The 15,323-nt window shown below is 41.2% G+C and overlaps 1 protein-coding gene across 3 annotated transcripts in view; it reads left to right on the top strand.

Moving 5' to 3' along the window:
* Nucleotides 1-12,685, top strand: part of DOC2B (double C2 domain beta) — a 590,856-nt gene extending 578,171 nt beyond the window's left edge. For all 3 annotated transcript variants that reach the window (XM_083173977.1, XM_083173978.1, XM_083173979.1), the window contains 2 exons: nt 5,370-5,466; nt 12,333-12,685. In XM_083173977.1, the coding sequence (XP_083030103.1) occupies nt 5,370-5,466; nt 12,333-12,469 (234 nt within the window). In that variant the 3' untranslated portion in view covers nt 12,470-12,685. The remainder of the gene's footprint in view (nt 1-5,369; nt 5,467-12,332) is intronic.
* The last annotated feature ends 2,638 nt before the right edge of the window (nt 12,686-15,323 follow it).

The raw sequence follows: 15,323 nt of genomic DNA, 5'->3' as shown, positions 1-15,323 counted from the left end.
ACGGAAGTTAAGTATAACCAGCGGGAACCTCATGGTCTTCTTGGGCTATTCTTTAGCTGTTGGCTGGCATTTGGTCTTTGATTTTTTTTTAAAAACAATGGAAAATAAATATATAAATAAAAATAAAAATAAAATAAAAATAGATAGAAGGCAAAATCAAGAGAAGAGAAAGGAAAAATAAGGAAAAATAAAATAAATAAAAATAAAAAATAAACACAAATAAAAATAGGAACAAATAAAATATAAAAATAAAAATAGACAAAAATAAATAAAAATAGACAAGATGTGAAGTATAAGTAAAGGGGGAAGAAGGTACCCAATTGAGATGACGGGGGGAGGTTGGGGCAGGGATTCAGAGGAATGCTTTAAGCTCAATGTCAATGTTGAGGCCTTTCAGTATGAGAGTATCTAGTGTGTATATCCACTTAGTCTCGATTTTTTTCAAATTGGACACTGTGTCTCCTCCTCTCCAATGGGTTTTCACATGTTGGATGCCCATAAAGGTGAGGCCTTTGGGATCTTTGTTGTGTTTTTTCAGAGAAGTGTGCTGATACACTGTGGGTTTGCAATCCTCTTTTGATGTTGTAGAGGTGTTCAGCGATCCGTATTTTGATTTTTCTTTTTGTCTGCCCCACATACTGGTAGCCGCATGGGCATTCAAGAAGGTATATTGCTCCTTCTGTTTCACAAGACATGTTTTCCTTTATTTGGAATGTGTTTTTGTTTTGATTGGATGCGAATGTTCTGGTTGGTTTTGTTCCAGGTTTTTTGATTTCTGCTTCCTTTACATTTTGTGCAGTGGAAGAATCCATTATTTGTTTTCTTGCTTTTTGGTTCTTGTAGCGGTAAAAAGCTTTTGGTCAGTTTCTGTCTCACATTAGTAGCTTTTCGGTAGATTATTTTTGGTTTTGGGGGAAGTATTTGTTTCAGATTTTCATCCAGTAGCAGTTTGTGCCAATGTTTATTTAAGATTTCTTCTACTTGTTCATGCTTACTATTGAATTGGGTGATGAATGTGATTGGCATTTCTGTTTTTGGTTTTGTAGAGTAATTGATAAGATCCTTTCTTTCTATGGTTGTGATTTTGCTGATTTGATCGGTCAGGAAGGGTTCTTTGTATCCTTTTTCAAGGAATTTTTTCTTCAGGTCTTCGCTTTGTTCTTTGAATACTGTGTCTTCTGTGCAGTTTCTTTTGATTCTCCTGAATTGTCCTCCCGGTATGTTTTTAACCCATTGACGAGGTGATTGCTATTGAAAGCTAGCATATTGTTGCCGTTGCATTCTTTTATGTGTGTCCTTGTGTGGATTTTGTTATTTTTTGTGTATATTTCTAGGTCTAGGAATGTGACCATATTTTTACTGAAGTTGGTGCTGAATTCCAGATTGAGTGAGTTATTGTTCATATGTGTGATGAATTCTTCTAGACTTGTTTGTGGGCCATCCCAGATAAAAAATGTGTCGTCAATGTATCTTTTCCAACAGACAATGTTTTTCAGATGATCATTGTTGGACCAGATCTTGTTATCTTCCCACCAAGCTACAAACAGGTTTGCATAGCTTGGTGCGAAGGGGGTCCCCATTGCGGTCCCTTGTTCTTGATTGTAGAATGTTCCATTATACCAGAAATAGTTGTGTTTTAAAATAAAGTCAATATTGTCCATAATGAAATTGATCTGAACATTTGAAATGGTGGTATTCTCGGTTAGATAGTGACGGGTGGCTGTGCATCCTTGTTTTATCACTGTGTACAGTGATTTGATGTCACTTGTACACAGGGTATCGATGGTTATCCAAGTAATATGTTACTACTATCGATTGCAGGGTGCAAAATCACCATCAATGCCAACCATCGATGGCATTTGCACCAATGCCCATCCTTACTCTGCAACAGCCAAAAACCTTTACTACCCCTCATGCCCACACACCTCTATCACTGCCCTGCCTCATGTTCTCCTGCCCCGTAACTTCCGTCAGTGGGGACCCGCTCAACCTGTGTTGCCCACATTCCCCTATCATGCTTTACCACCCAGCCTCCTGCTCTCAAGCACCCTAACTCCCACCCAGTAGGAGGAGACACTGACTCAGGGGCACCGTCCTGTACTCCTTTGCTGCCATGCTGGACCCTCAACCACTGGCAGAAGCTGCACAGTGTCCCCCACCCTACTCTTTAGTCCCCCGTATGCCCACACACCCCTATCACTACCCAGCTTCCTGCTCTCCTGAACCATAACTTCCACCACTGGGGAGTCGATGACGCTGTGTTGCCCACATACCCCTATCATGCCTCATAGCCCAGCCTCCTGCTCTCATGCAACCTAACTCCTACCCAGTAGGAGGAGACACTGACTCAGGGCCACCATCCTGTACTCCTGTGCTGCCACACTGGACCCTCACCCACTGGCAGAAGCTGCAGTGTCCCCCACCCTCCTCTTTAGTCCCCCTCATGCCCACACACCCCTATCACTACCCAGCCTCCTGTTTTCCTGTGTCGTGACCTCCACCAGTGGGGAGCCGCTGACCCAAAAACACTCTACTATACTATTGCACACACACACACACCTAAACAACCGCTTTTAAACAAAACAATACACACCCCCTTCCAAATCATATGCTCTCTATTTAACACATTTCACCTATAACTCAAGTTGCAATACAGGGCATCTTTCATACAATTCTAACCATATTTCTCACAATACAAACATTCACAAATTAAGGGTGCGCAGCCCCTTACGACGGTGTGAAGAGCGCCCATAGGGCACGATGAATCACCTAGTATATATATATATATATATATATATACATACATCTTGTTCGGTATTAGATAAGCTTAAAGTTTGCAAGTAAATTCAGATTTGTTACAGGCAGCCTGAAGAAAGAAACTCTCTGGGATGAGATGCTTTTTTCCGCTCCAGTTTAATAAAATTGTTTTATTTCTGTGATCTGTGTCAGTCACCTTTGTACTGCTTAATGTAATGTTTTTTGCATATACTGTACCTTTTTAATGTTTATTGTAAAATAAAGCACCTAATATTTAAAAGAATGAAACATTGCCATGGACATTCCTACAGTTAATATACTTACCTGCTAGAAGAAAGGAAAAGGGGCGTTACGCTCGGCGCAGCTGTCCCCTGCAATCCCCCCGTTATTAGCGGCCAGGGCGATGTATTAACAGCCTTCAAGGCGTTAATTCGCTCAGGGCTAGCATTGTCCTATCCCCCACTGTGGGGACAACTCTAGCCATGCTTCTGGCTTGAACTGCGCTGGAGATCTCGCAGTTTTAGCGAGATCTCGCGCATGCCCAGAAAACTGGCCGGGGGGGGCTGCGAGTGCGCATGTGCGGGGAGCCAATAAGGAGAGACGTTCACGCTGGGCATAACGGCTCTCCTTATCAGCTTTGGGGGGGGGTGGGTGTTAATACATCTGCCTATAACGTTTGCCCGCTTCTCCACGTTATGCTGGAGAAGCGGGACTCGTTATGTGCAAAACGTTATAGGCAGATTCATACATCTGCCCCAAAGAGAGATAAACGTCGAGACAATCAGCTCTTTACTGACTTTTATCAAACACAGGCTGTAACATGGCAGTAAGGATGTGATTGGCTGGATGTTTATCTCTCTTTATCACCCTGCATTTATCTCTTGTTAAGGCTTAATACATCTGCCCCAATATCCTGTTCATTACATGTACCCAGCATAAGACCCAGGAGTAAGTGTAATTGCCTGCAAACTGCAGGCACTAGCCAGTTACTGAAGGGAATGGCCAATGTTTTAAAATTGCAATAATTTAAAGGCAAACCAAGTTTTGTGGGACTGGTTCTTTAAAACATTGTACAATGGTAACACACAACACCCCGGTAAAGCATAACAAATATCAATACACTGTGATAATCCATAACAAACCTAAGCATTACATAGTACAGGTTGAGTATCCCTTATCCAAATACCCATTATCCAAATGTTTCCAAAAAACCATAGTTTCCAGAATTTGTTGGGGTTTTTTTTTTTGAAAAAAAAAAAAAAATACTGGGTACATCTGTAACTGGCACTACTGTGGACACGATATGTAACTGGCACTACTGTGGACACGATATGTAACTGGCACTGAATATGTGACAGAAAATGATTGCTTGGTATTCAAATTCAGTGCCTGAGATAGTACACAAACTTTGTTTCATGTTTTAAAATCTTGTTTCATGTGTAAATGAAATATATATCTGTGTGTATTCATGTAATTGATGGGTTTATACAACATAAATGCAAAATACCTAATTGAAATCTAAAAATATTCCAAAATACAGAATAATCTGTTATCCAAAATGCTTCTGGTCCCGAGCATTTTGGATAAGGGATACTCAACCTGTATTTATTGCCATGAAAGCTATAAAATCTCTTACTTTTTAGGTTTTTCTGTGTTTTTTTGTACTCATTTTATGAAAGCAGTAGTCCAGCAGTATCTAAAGTTTATAAAACAGACAAGTGAATGTGGTGCCCACAGCAATCAATTAGATTTCCTGATTGTTTTTATAATGCAAAAGATCACTGATTGCTAAAATCTTATTAGTTGCTATGGGCAACACCACCGTTAGTAAACTGATCTCATGGTGTCTAAGAAAACTGACTGGTAGACATAATCTGTATTGTTTAGTGGGTAATCTGGCTTATTCATTATCATCTGTGTAATACACACTCTCGTCCTTTTATAGAATTTCACTCAAAGGGGGTCATTCAATGCAGCTTGGTAAGCAGCGGTCATTCGTTACTCACTGAGAAGCTTAATGCTGCCTGGCAAAATACAGTGGTCCAATGCAAATCCCCTGCGAGGGAATGTACATGAACACATCCCCTTGCATGCAGGGGAAGGGGAGAAAAATCATTCAATGGTTGCCGACCCTCGGATGATTTCTCTCCACTTTGGAAATAAATGTCAGTTTAAATTAACTTTTATTTCCTTCGGTGTCCGCCGAAAAGGGTGTGGGCGCTTACGCTTATCAGCCACCCACCCCCGGCAGGCAACTTCCCACCCTCGTTCGTAGGGGAATGCTCAGCATTTTCAGGGGACAGCTTGGCGAGTGTGAAAACCACCGAAGCCATTTGCTCCCGGGGTCTGCACATGTGCAAACACGCACATGTACATGCGCAGACACCCCCACCCCACACCACCACCACCGAATACGCCCGGTCCAAATTCGCCCCATTCTGAATGGTATTGAATGAGGCCCAAAGTACAGTAAGTGTTGTAAAATTTGCTGGTGAAAACAATTACAATATAAATTAATTGCACATCATTTTATTGCCTACCAATTACAAATGGTTGTGTACATTTAGCGAATTTCCAACATACCAGTACTTGTAAACATTTTATCTTTGCAGGAATTTTGTTATGAAATAAAACACAGTGACCTTGCAAAAAAAACTTTAGAAGTCACAGTTTGGGATTATGATATTGGGAAATCAAATGACTTTATAGGTAAGTGGAGAAACCTCAATTTTATAGTACAAACATACTGTACTGTACTGTCATACTTTGCTGTACTGTATGTATCATTCAAATTCTTCCTTTCCAGTGAGAGTTTACAAGGTATCAAATACAGTAGCTCTGGCAGCACAATGACGGGCCAGTGTCACTTACATCTTAACTGGGACAATATGTTGGTATCATAGTTTCCTTTATTGACATGTGCACCAGGAGAATTAGTATCAGAAATTAACAAATGCAGAGAAAAGTTAGAATTTCTTTCACCTGGGACAAAGACTTAGCTTGACAACCTTTAGAACACATGAACACAAACAAATATGTTTATTCTTAAAGGTTATAATAAATTATATATAACCCCACATGCTAACTTGCCCACATTCCACTTACATTACATCTTTCGCATAACTCCTTACACCTTCTCATTTGCCCATCTAGTCTTCCCTTATATAGAAATGTTCACAAAAATAATCAGTGCAGGTCTTACATTACTGCTGTCTCCAGAGCCAACATGATGTGCAATAGACTGCTTATCTTCACTCATACTGCTCTAACAAGGGATATGGCCATTACGCCCCTCAAACGTTCACTCTTGTCTCTTCGATATATCTTACCTCTTTCAAAATGCCCATCAGTCATCATCAGATATTCCTACATATGCCTTACATACCCACAATGCTCCTCTCCATGTTTTTAAACCCCATTACAAATTCTATCAGTTCACCCCAAATATGCTACCAGCACTCCCACATGCTATCACATGTGATCAAACCTACTCCACATGTCATCAGACCACTTTACACATGTCATTAAATCTCCAGCATGCCCATTAGACACCCATGCAATAAAATGCATATCCTCCTCCATATGCAATCAGACCCACACACATTTTATAAGACCCTCGCGCATGCCATCAAACCCCATCAACGTCATAGGGCTGTCATAGATGGCTGTAAAGCCTCTCCGGTCACTTCTGAAAGTCCAGACCAGTGAGTGTCTTCCACTAGAGAATCCAGATCAGATTTCTGGGTGAAACTTGGTCCCACGCCCTTTACTGGGCCCTCAGAACCTCATCACCATCCTCAGCCCTCATCACTTGAGCATCTCATCTCCTTTCTTATCCCCTCAACACTGTCCTCAGTACCTCAACACTGCCCTCAGTCTCTTTCCTCAGCCAAATCCAATTTTCTGTCACCATGCTTAGCCACAGCCCCCATTATAATGCTCAGCCACAGCCCCATAACCTTCCTCAGCACCGTCATATCACCATCATCAGGCCCCAACATCCTTTTTCAGCCCCCTGCCCTATCAAGAATGGGGTTGGTGGCCCTAAGGTCACCAGAAATAGAAGCGCTAGTTGTGATCAACCCAATAATGGTATCGATGATAAAATGAAAATTCTATTTAGCTCAGTATGATTTGCAGCCTCTTATACAGGGTGTGTGCCCTTCTGTGTATAGAATCTAGAGGTAGTGACAGTAACCTAGGTCGCTGTCACTTTAAGAGGCGCTGTCTTACTCAGTCAAATTAAATTTACACTGTTTTTATAAAGTATGATACAGGTTTATTAAAACACAATGGCTAGCTCATACAATTTAATACAATATATCAAAGTGCACTAAGATTAAGACAATACAGGACAAAACAAACACAGAACATATATTGCTAAAAAAGCATAATTGCAGATGGTGATATGGCAATTTGGGCTTTATCTGTAAAGAGGAATGAATTGTTCCTTTCAGAGGCAAATGACACTAAATGATTTAATAGTTACCAGTCCCGCATATTTTGTAATCCAAATGGGCTGTAGATACTGTGTCCAGTTTCTCCACTAATTACCAGAGTTCCTCCGGATAACCACGATTTTAGCAGATGATATTGCTGTGGGATGGACTTTCAGTCCATTTAGAATACTGTGTAACAAATCGGATAAAATTCCATTAAAAGATAATCTGACCAAGAAAGAGAGAAGTGCTCTAAAAGAATTGTTAGATGATCCAAGTCTTACGATAAAACAGGCAGACAAAGGGGGGGGGGTCTTGCTCATGGAAACCGATGAATATCTTAAAGAGGCTTACAGACAGCTTACAGATACAAAATATTATATCAAATTGGTAGGGGATCCTACTAAAAAATATCTCCATGAATTCAGCCATATGTTAGATGACGGCCTGTCTGTGGGCGCGATATCCAAAGAAACTCACAAATTTCTTTCTGTTTTGTATCCAGTCACACCTACTTATTATTTTCTTCCAAAAATCCACAATACTTTAGAGAGTCCACCAGGTCGCCCGATAATTGCAGGAATAGGCTCCATGACTAATAATCTTTCCTTCTTTGTGGACAGCTATCTCCAAAAATACATCCAAGATTTACAATCCTATATAAAGGACACAACACATTTCCTACAAATGATGGAGAATATTAGTTGGAAGGATAGTTATTATTTTATAACCAGTGATGTTGAATCACTATATTCAAACATCAATCATGAACTAGGGATTAAGGCCGTGGAGCACTATTTACAAAAAGATCCTGGGATTTCGAGCGACCTGGTGGCCTTTATAACACAGTCTATTCGTTTTATTTTGACACATAATTATTTTATTTTTGATTCCACTTATTATTTACAGTCACTTGGTACAGCTATGGGGACCAGGTTCGCTCCGAGTTTCGCGAATTTATTTATGGGGCAATTTGAACAAGAACATGTGTGGGAGGCCGATCTCGGGGCGAACCTGGTCCTATATGGAAGATACATTGATGATTTGATTTTTGTTTGGGATGGGGATCACGAACCAGTTGTTAAATTCACCAATAGTTTAAATGAGAATCAATATGGTTTAAAGTTCACTAGCAATTATCACAAGGGTGGTGTTAATTTTTTGGATATCGCGCTCACAGTTGAGGATGGTGTAATTCAGACAGAAACATATGTGAAAAGTGTTGACCAAAATAGATATTTGAGCTACCAAAGTAGCCACTACTATAAATGGAAAAATAACATTCCAAAGAGCCAGTTTATGCGTATGAGGAGGAACTGCTCTACGAATCTGGCCTTTGATAAACAGAGTGAAAATATTCGTCGGTCCTTCCTTGAGCAGGGCTACCCCCCTGAACTGTTACAGGAGTCTTTGGCTGTAGTTAAACAAATGAATAGGGAGGATCTTATACTCCATAACAAAAAGTCAAAAGAATACAATCAGAAAAAGCAAAAGAAGAAAAAAGATTCAGGGGCTGTATTTGTTACACAGTATAATGTTAAAGCATTAGAGATTAAGAAAATAATAAAAAAGAACCTCTATCTTCTGAAATCAGACGAAATCCTTAATAAGGAAATCGATTTCAACAACACAGTAGTCTTCAGAAGATCGCAAAATCTAAAAGAAAGACTGGCACCCAGTTTTTTCAAAAAAGAGAAAAATAGGAAAAATGTTGCTACAACATCCACTTGGCTACCACCCAAGCCAGAGGGTTATCATAAATGTGGGGGGAGTGGATTAGGGGGTTCTTGCGTCTCATGTCTATCTGTGGATAGAAAAACTACAAAAATTGTATCATACGTATCTGGTGAAGTTTTCCCTATAAAGACGTTCATTAACTGCAAAACGAAATATATTATTTATGTTCTAACCTGTGGATGCGGTCTACAGTATGTAGGCCGCACAATTAGAAATCTCCATGTGAGATACATGGAGCATAAGAGGAACATTACTGCAATGAATAGGAACAACAGCTTATATAGACATATGGCAGGGTGCCAGAGGGGAGATATGAAGGGGATTAAAATGATAGGGATAGAACAAATCCTAAGCACTCCACGAGGTGGCGACAGATACGTCCAATTGTGCAGGCGTGAAGCCTTTTGGATTTTCTGCTTAAGAACATTGAGTCCTCTGGGCCTCAACGACACTATAGAACTCAACGGTATATAGCCTGAATGTAGTCTCCTGTCTGTATTATCCTATGGAATAATAGTCCCGTTCTATGGGTTCTGGTTATTGAGTGAATCTGTACCACAAAAAGGGTATATGTCCTAGGAAACTGGGGGTGGGGGTGGTAGGGATAAGATATAGCCTGAATATAGTCTCCTGTCTGTATTATCTCATGGATTAATTGTCCCGTTTTTTGGGCCCTGGGTATAGAGTGAGTGTATACCACTAAAGGGTATGATGTCTTCAGATATTGTGGGTGGGGGTGGTAGGGGTAAGGTTTATATTATTTATATTCTCATTATATTTGTATGTGTACATTTTTATTTTTATATTTATATTTATTTTTATTTATATTTATTTTAATTTTAATTTTTATTTTTATTTATTTATTTATTTACTAGTATATATATTTTTTATATATACCCTTTTCATCAATATAGTATGTTTATAATTGTCATGCCATTAATGGTATTATTAATGATATATATATGAAGATTCTTATTATGATTATTTATGGTGATATGGTGATGTTGTTATTACACAATGGCGTTATGTACCCCTAAAAAGTATATGAAGATACTATAAATAGATGGACTAAATGCGTATAAATACCATCATGGGGTTGGCAATATGAATGAAAACGAGGCTTGGCAAATGACACAGTGAGAGGCGAATGAAAGAAACTAATATGGTGGCATGTAATCAAAAAGAGGCTTGGAATCGAGTGAGTCGGGACGTCACTATGGCTGCAGGTGGCCTAAACATCAAAATGAGGCTTGACACGCACAGATTAAGATGGCCGCCGCAACCTATATATATAGGACGCGAAAACGAGGCTTGACACGCAAACCCGGAAGTACGGGTTTAATGAGACGCGCGAATGATCGCGCTATATAAGACAGCATATGAGGCACTGAGCTTCAAACTGAGGAAGCCGCTGAGTCAGAATTCAGGCGGAGAAACGCGTTTTTGGAGTGAGCCTCTGTCACCATACCCCACAGACCATCAAGTCCGCTGTTAATTACTGAAAGTCCATCCCACAGCAATATCATCTGCTAAAATCGTGGTTATCCGGAGGAACTCTGGTAATTAGTGGAGAAACTGGACACAGTATCTACAGCCCATTTGGATTACAAAATATGCGGGACTGGTAACTAATAAATCATTTAGTGTCATTTGCCTCTGAAAGGAACAATTCATTCCTCTTTACAGATAAAGCCCAAATTGCCATATCACCATCTGCAATTATGCTTTTTTAGCAATATATGTTCTGTGTTTGTTTTGTCCTGTATTGTCTTAATCTTAGTGCACTTTGATATATTGTATTAAATTGTATGAGCTAGCCATTGTGTTTTAATAAACCTGTATCATTCTTTATAAAAACAGTGTGAATTTAATTTGACTGAGTAAGACAGCGCCTCTTAAAGTGACAGCAACCTAGGTTACTGTCACTACCTCTAGACCCTGCCCTATCACCTTCCTCAGGTCTCAGCCTCATAATATTCGCAAGACTTTCCTCAACTCCGAGCCCCATCACTTTCCTCAGCCCTATCATCTTCCATTGCAGTCTGCCTTAGAACAGAAGGGGATGGTGGAAGATATTCAGTAAGCGGGGATTAAAGTGGGAGGGAACAGGGTGGAAGTGAGTTCCACCACCTGCAATGGTAAGATGGAACTAGTTTAACCTCCATCTTGGCCCTGCACAGTATTTCTAACAGGAATGTTTTATAGTTTGCAGGGGGGTTCCAAAAACCCTACCACTGGCCCTGGCTCTGCCTAATGGGGATAGGGGAGGGGGGGAGTTTTTAAGTGGCAGAGGGAAATTAGTTCCCCCACCTCTCCAGGACCACTTTAACCCCTGTCAGTAAGGATCTCAAAAGCAAAATCTTTCTCTAATTAACAAAAACACGTGCTCTGTTAGATAACTTTGGATTGTGCAGGGTAAATACTGGCTTCCTTATTTTTACATTGCAATTTAGATTTCAATTTGAACACACCCCACCCAAATCTAAATCTCTCTGCACATGTTACACCTGCCCCACCTGCAGTACACATGGTGTTGCCCATTAGAGAAAGATTATACTTTGAGATCCTTACTGAATAACCTCCAATGTGTAGCAACATTATCTATGGGGCCTGATTCTGGTTGGTTTGCAAAAGGAAACTCCTTCTTTAATGGACAAAACCATGTGCACTCCAGGTGGGGCTGATGTAACATGTGCAGAGAGAATTACATTAGGGTGAGTTATTTTGTTTATGTGCAGGGTAAATACTGGCTGATTTATTTTTACACTGCAATTTAGATTTCAGTTTGAACATACCTCACCCAAATCAAACTCTCTCTGCACATGTTACATCTGCCCCACCTGCAGTGCACATGGTTTTGTCCATTAAAGAAGGCATTTGTTTTTGCAAACCAACCAGAATCACCCCCATGATGTCATGTTGCTGCGTTGCCAACTATAGATGCATAGGCTGTGACCAACTAGAACATGCAGCATCCAAAAATGTTTTCCAAGTCCTGCTCTGGCTTTAGCCAGTCCCCCACTGGTTTCACTTGAGTCCATGCTGGCACCCTCTTACATTCATCACTTGCTTCATAAGAACCAGCAGCCACCACTCACCTAGCCAACTGGGCAAATTTTTAAAATTGATTATTCATAGCTGCACAAAGCCTTGTAGGAGGCAGCAAGCTGCCTGCTCATATGACTAAGATAGGAGTCATGACTAAGATAGGTTGTACTTTATGTGGCATGGTCAGTATCAAACTCTCACTGGAGTTGTATTGTCAATACAATTTCTTCATACATCTAACCTGTTTGTAAATATACTGTATGTCGGTACCGTTCATGCTCCTCATTGACCAAAATTAATTGTATCAACTTTCAGTATTAGCATAATATCTTTTTCTATTTTTTTTAATAGGTGGTGTGGTTTTGGGAATCAACGCAAAAGGAGATCGCCTCAAACACTGGTTTGACTGCCTGAAAAACAAAGATAAGAAAATAGAACATTGGCACACATTAACAAATGAGCTACCAGGAGCTGTCCTCAGTGACTGAACTGAGTGTGCTGCTAAGTGTTATAATAGCACAGCTGTAAAGGAACAAGACACAAGCTATGCCTTTGCCCTTGCCACAAAAAAACAACAAAAAAAACAAGATTGTGCAATTTATCTGCGCTGATGCCCGGAGGCAGCCAGCACCAGTGGAGAAAAGTTCACCAACTTTTCCAGACAAGGTACAGAAAGCAAGGGTTACTGGTACATCAGGCGCTTTCCAGGATTAAACTTACACTATTAGCTGTGCAAGTGTCCATATAAATAGTATGGATTCTTTAAAAGATTCAACCGGTCCTACAGGTGTTTTCATATAGGTAACCAAGGATCTCCACAGGCTGTGAGATATGTTAAAAACAGCCAAAAAGCTTTTTTTGGGCTGGTAACAATGAACGGACAGTTTTTTAGACTCAGTACATGGGGGTTGGTGTCCACCCTAAAAAGCAAATGTGACCGCAGTCCAATTTTCCTCCAATAGTATAGGCTTATCATAGGCGAATCTAGAATTATGGTAATGGGTGGTCCCAGATCCAGACATAATAGAAGGCGGACCTTTGCGCGGCGAAGCCGCGCGTCAAAAAGGGGGCGTGGCCTCATGGGAAGGAGGCGTGGTATCACAAAAAGGGGTGTGGTATTACACGTTAGACCATACACAGTAATGCCCATTACACATTTTAGCAAACTCCGTAATACCCATTACACATAAAGCCACACGCCGTAATGCCAATAACACATAAGGCCACACACCATAATGCCCATTACACATTGTGCCACACATCATGATGCCCATTACATACTATATAACAAACCGTAATGCCCATTACATATTTGCCACATAAGTGCTGCTTACCTACGTGCTCATTGCTAGGGGGTGCTTGCTTGATGGCACCATAGTACCCATTACACATGATGCCGCACACCATAGTACCCATTACACATAATGCCGCACACCATAGTACCCATTACACATGATGCCGCGCACACCATAGTACCCATTACACATGATGCTGCACACATAATGCCGCTTACACATGATGCTGCACACCATAATGCCCCTTACACATTAAGCCACACATTGTGTAATGCCCCCACATACCGCCACTTGTAGCGTCCCTTAAGCAATGCCCCCAAATGTGCCACTTACTGTAAATTTTTATATGAGCCTTCGCTGCTGCTGCAGGGAGAGATGGAGAGCGGTGCAGCTGCTTCTATGGGGAGAGGAGAGCACGCTCCCACTCCCCTCCTGGTGCCCCCTCTAGCCGAGTGGACATTTGAAATATTGTGCATGCTGTTGTTGTGCATGACGTCGGGGAGCATGCCGGGCACCGGCACCACATGATTAAGGGGGGGGGGGGGGGGCGGGCTGAGGTGAAAATGGGGAGAAGAATTGGAGCGGAAGCTGCAGGGGTGACAGTCATTGACAGCTGGGCAGAGAGCAGGGGGCTGCCCGGCTGTATTTAGAGCACTGCAGGTCACGGCTGTTTGAAATAATACCCCTTTCACAGAAAATGCAGGGATTTACCCGGGACTATGGTCCCAGTATCATGCAGGGACATTCCCAGGCTGACCCCTTATACACCAGCCTAGTCCCTGCATGTTCTGGTGTGAGGAGGAGAGGAGAGACAACCACTCCCCTCTCCCTACCCCCCTTTAACCAACCAGCTATATCTTCGGAACCAACTGACCCATTTACATGAGACCAGTATCATATTGAAGAACTTTTGAGTTGGCTTCGAATGCTTTTGGTCCCGTGAAACTGGGCTGTTTGGTTCCAGAGAAATCTGCCCTCAAAGAACATAAACAGTCATGAAATTACATTTAAGAAATGAAAAAAACGGTTTAACCTCAATATCCCTGGAACCAATTAACCTATATGGATCCAGCCTGGTATCAGATTGAAGGCCCAGCGATTTGGGTTCGACTGAGATCAACCTCCAGCTTCAGTGATGCCGAAGGGGGAAATGGCAGCCGTTGAACTGGGTGGGGGTCGGAATTAGCGGGTCCCATGTTATCCTATAGGGAAAACGTTCCAGCTTTGCCTGACAGTATCTCCGGTTCCCAGGGGGCTAGAGACATGGGGCTGGGCTCGTTGGAAAGCCCTGGTCCTCAGCTACAAAATGGGCTAATGGGTGGTCCTGTGCACCCCCGGACCACCCCCTAGATTCGCCTATGAGGCTTATATAAGTCTGGACTACCGGATGTGCACTCTTTGGAATCCAAAAGCTGAATGATTCAGCTTTTGGATTCCAAAGAGTGCACATATTAACATATCTCACAGCCTGTGGAGATCCTTGGTTACCTATATGAAAACACCTGTAGGACCGGTTGAATCTTTTAAAGAATCCATACTATTTATATGGACACTTGCACAGCTAATAGTGTAAGTTTAATCCTGGAAAGCGCCTGATGTACCAGTAACCCTTGCTTTGCCCTTGCCACCGTTTACCATGACCATACTCAAGTGAAAAAGATGACTAGGAAAACTCCCCGTTACGCTTTTATCACTTAAGGTGCAATAGTGCCAATCAGCGTTCCACACTCCCCACCTAACATGCTACTGGTGATATATGCACTTGCTGGGTTTTATATTACCAATACTGATTTCTATTTATTTTCTATTTATTTTCGTCTGTCTTTGATATGTTTAATCCTCTGAGCAGTTACAGGATAACAACAAGCTTAACGCAAAAGTTACTTCATAACATAAACTATTTTATCCTGCATTGGCAATGTGATGGACGGTAAAAAGGTTTGAAGACCGAAGTAACCTGGTTTGCACTATTACATTTAAAGTATAACAAATGATTGGATACTTACAGTAAAGGACTTGTTGTAGTAACATTTCTAGTTTAACCCGT

This window comes from Crinia signifera, chromosome 2, assembly GCF_055691185.1.
Source record: "Crinia signifera chromosome 2, ASM5569118v1, whole genome shotgun sequence".
Lineage (NCBI taxonomy): Eukaryota > Metazoa > Chordata > Amphibia > Anura > Myobatrachidae > Crinia > Crinia signifera.
The sequence above is the reverse complement of the archived record's forward strand: the minus strand, read 5'-3'. Positions and strand labels throughout refer to the sequence as shown.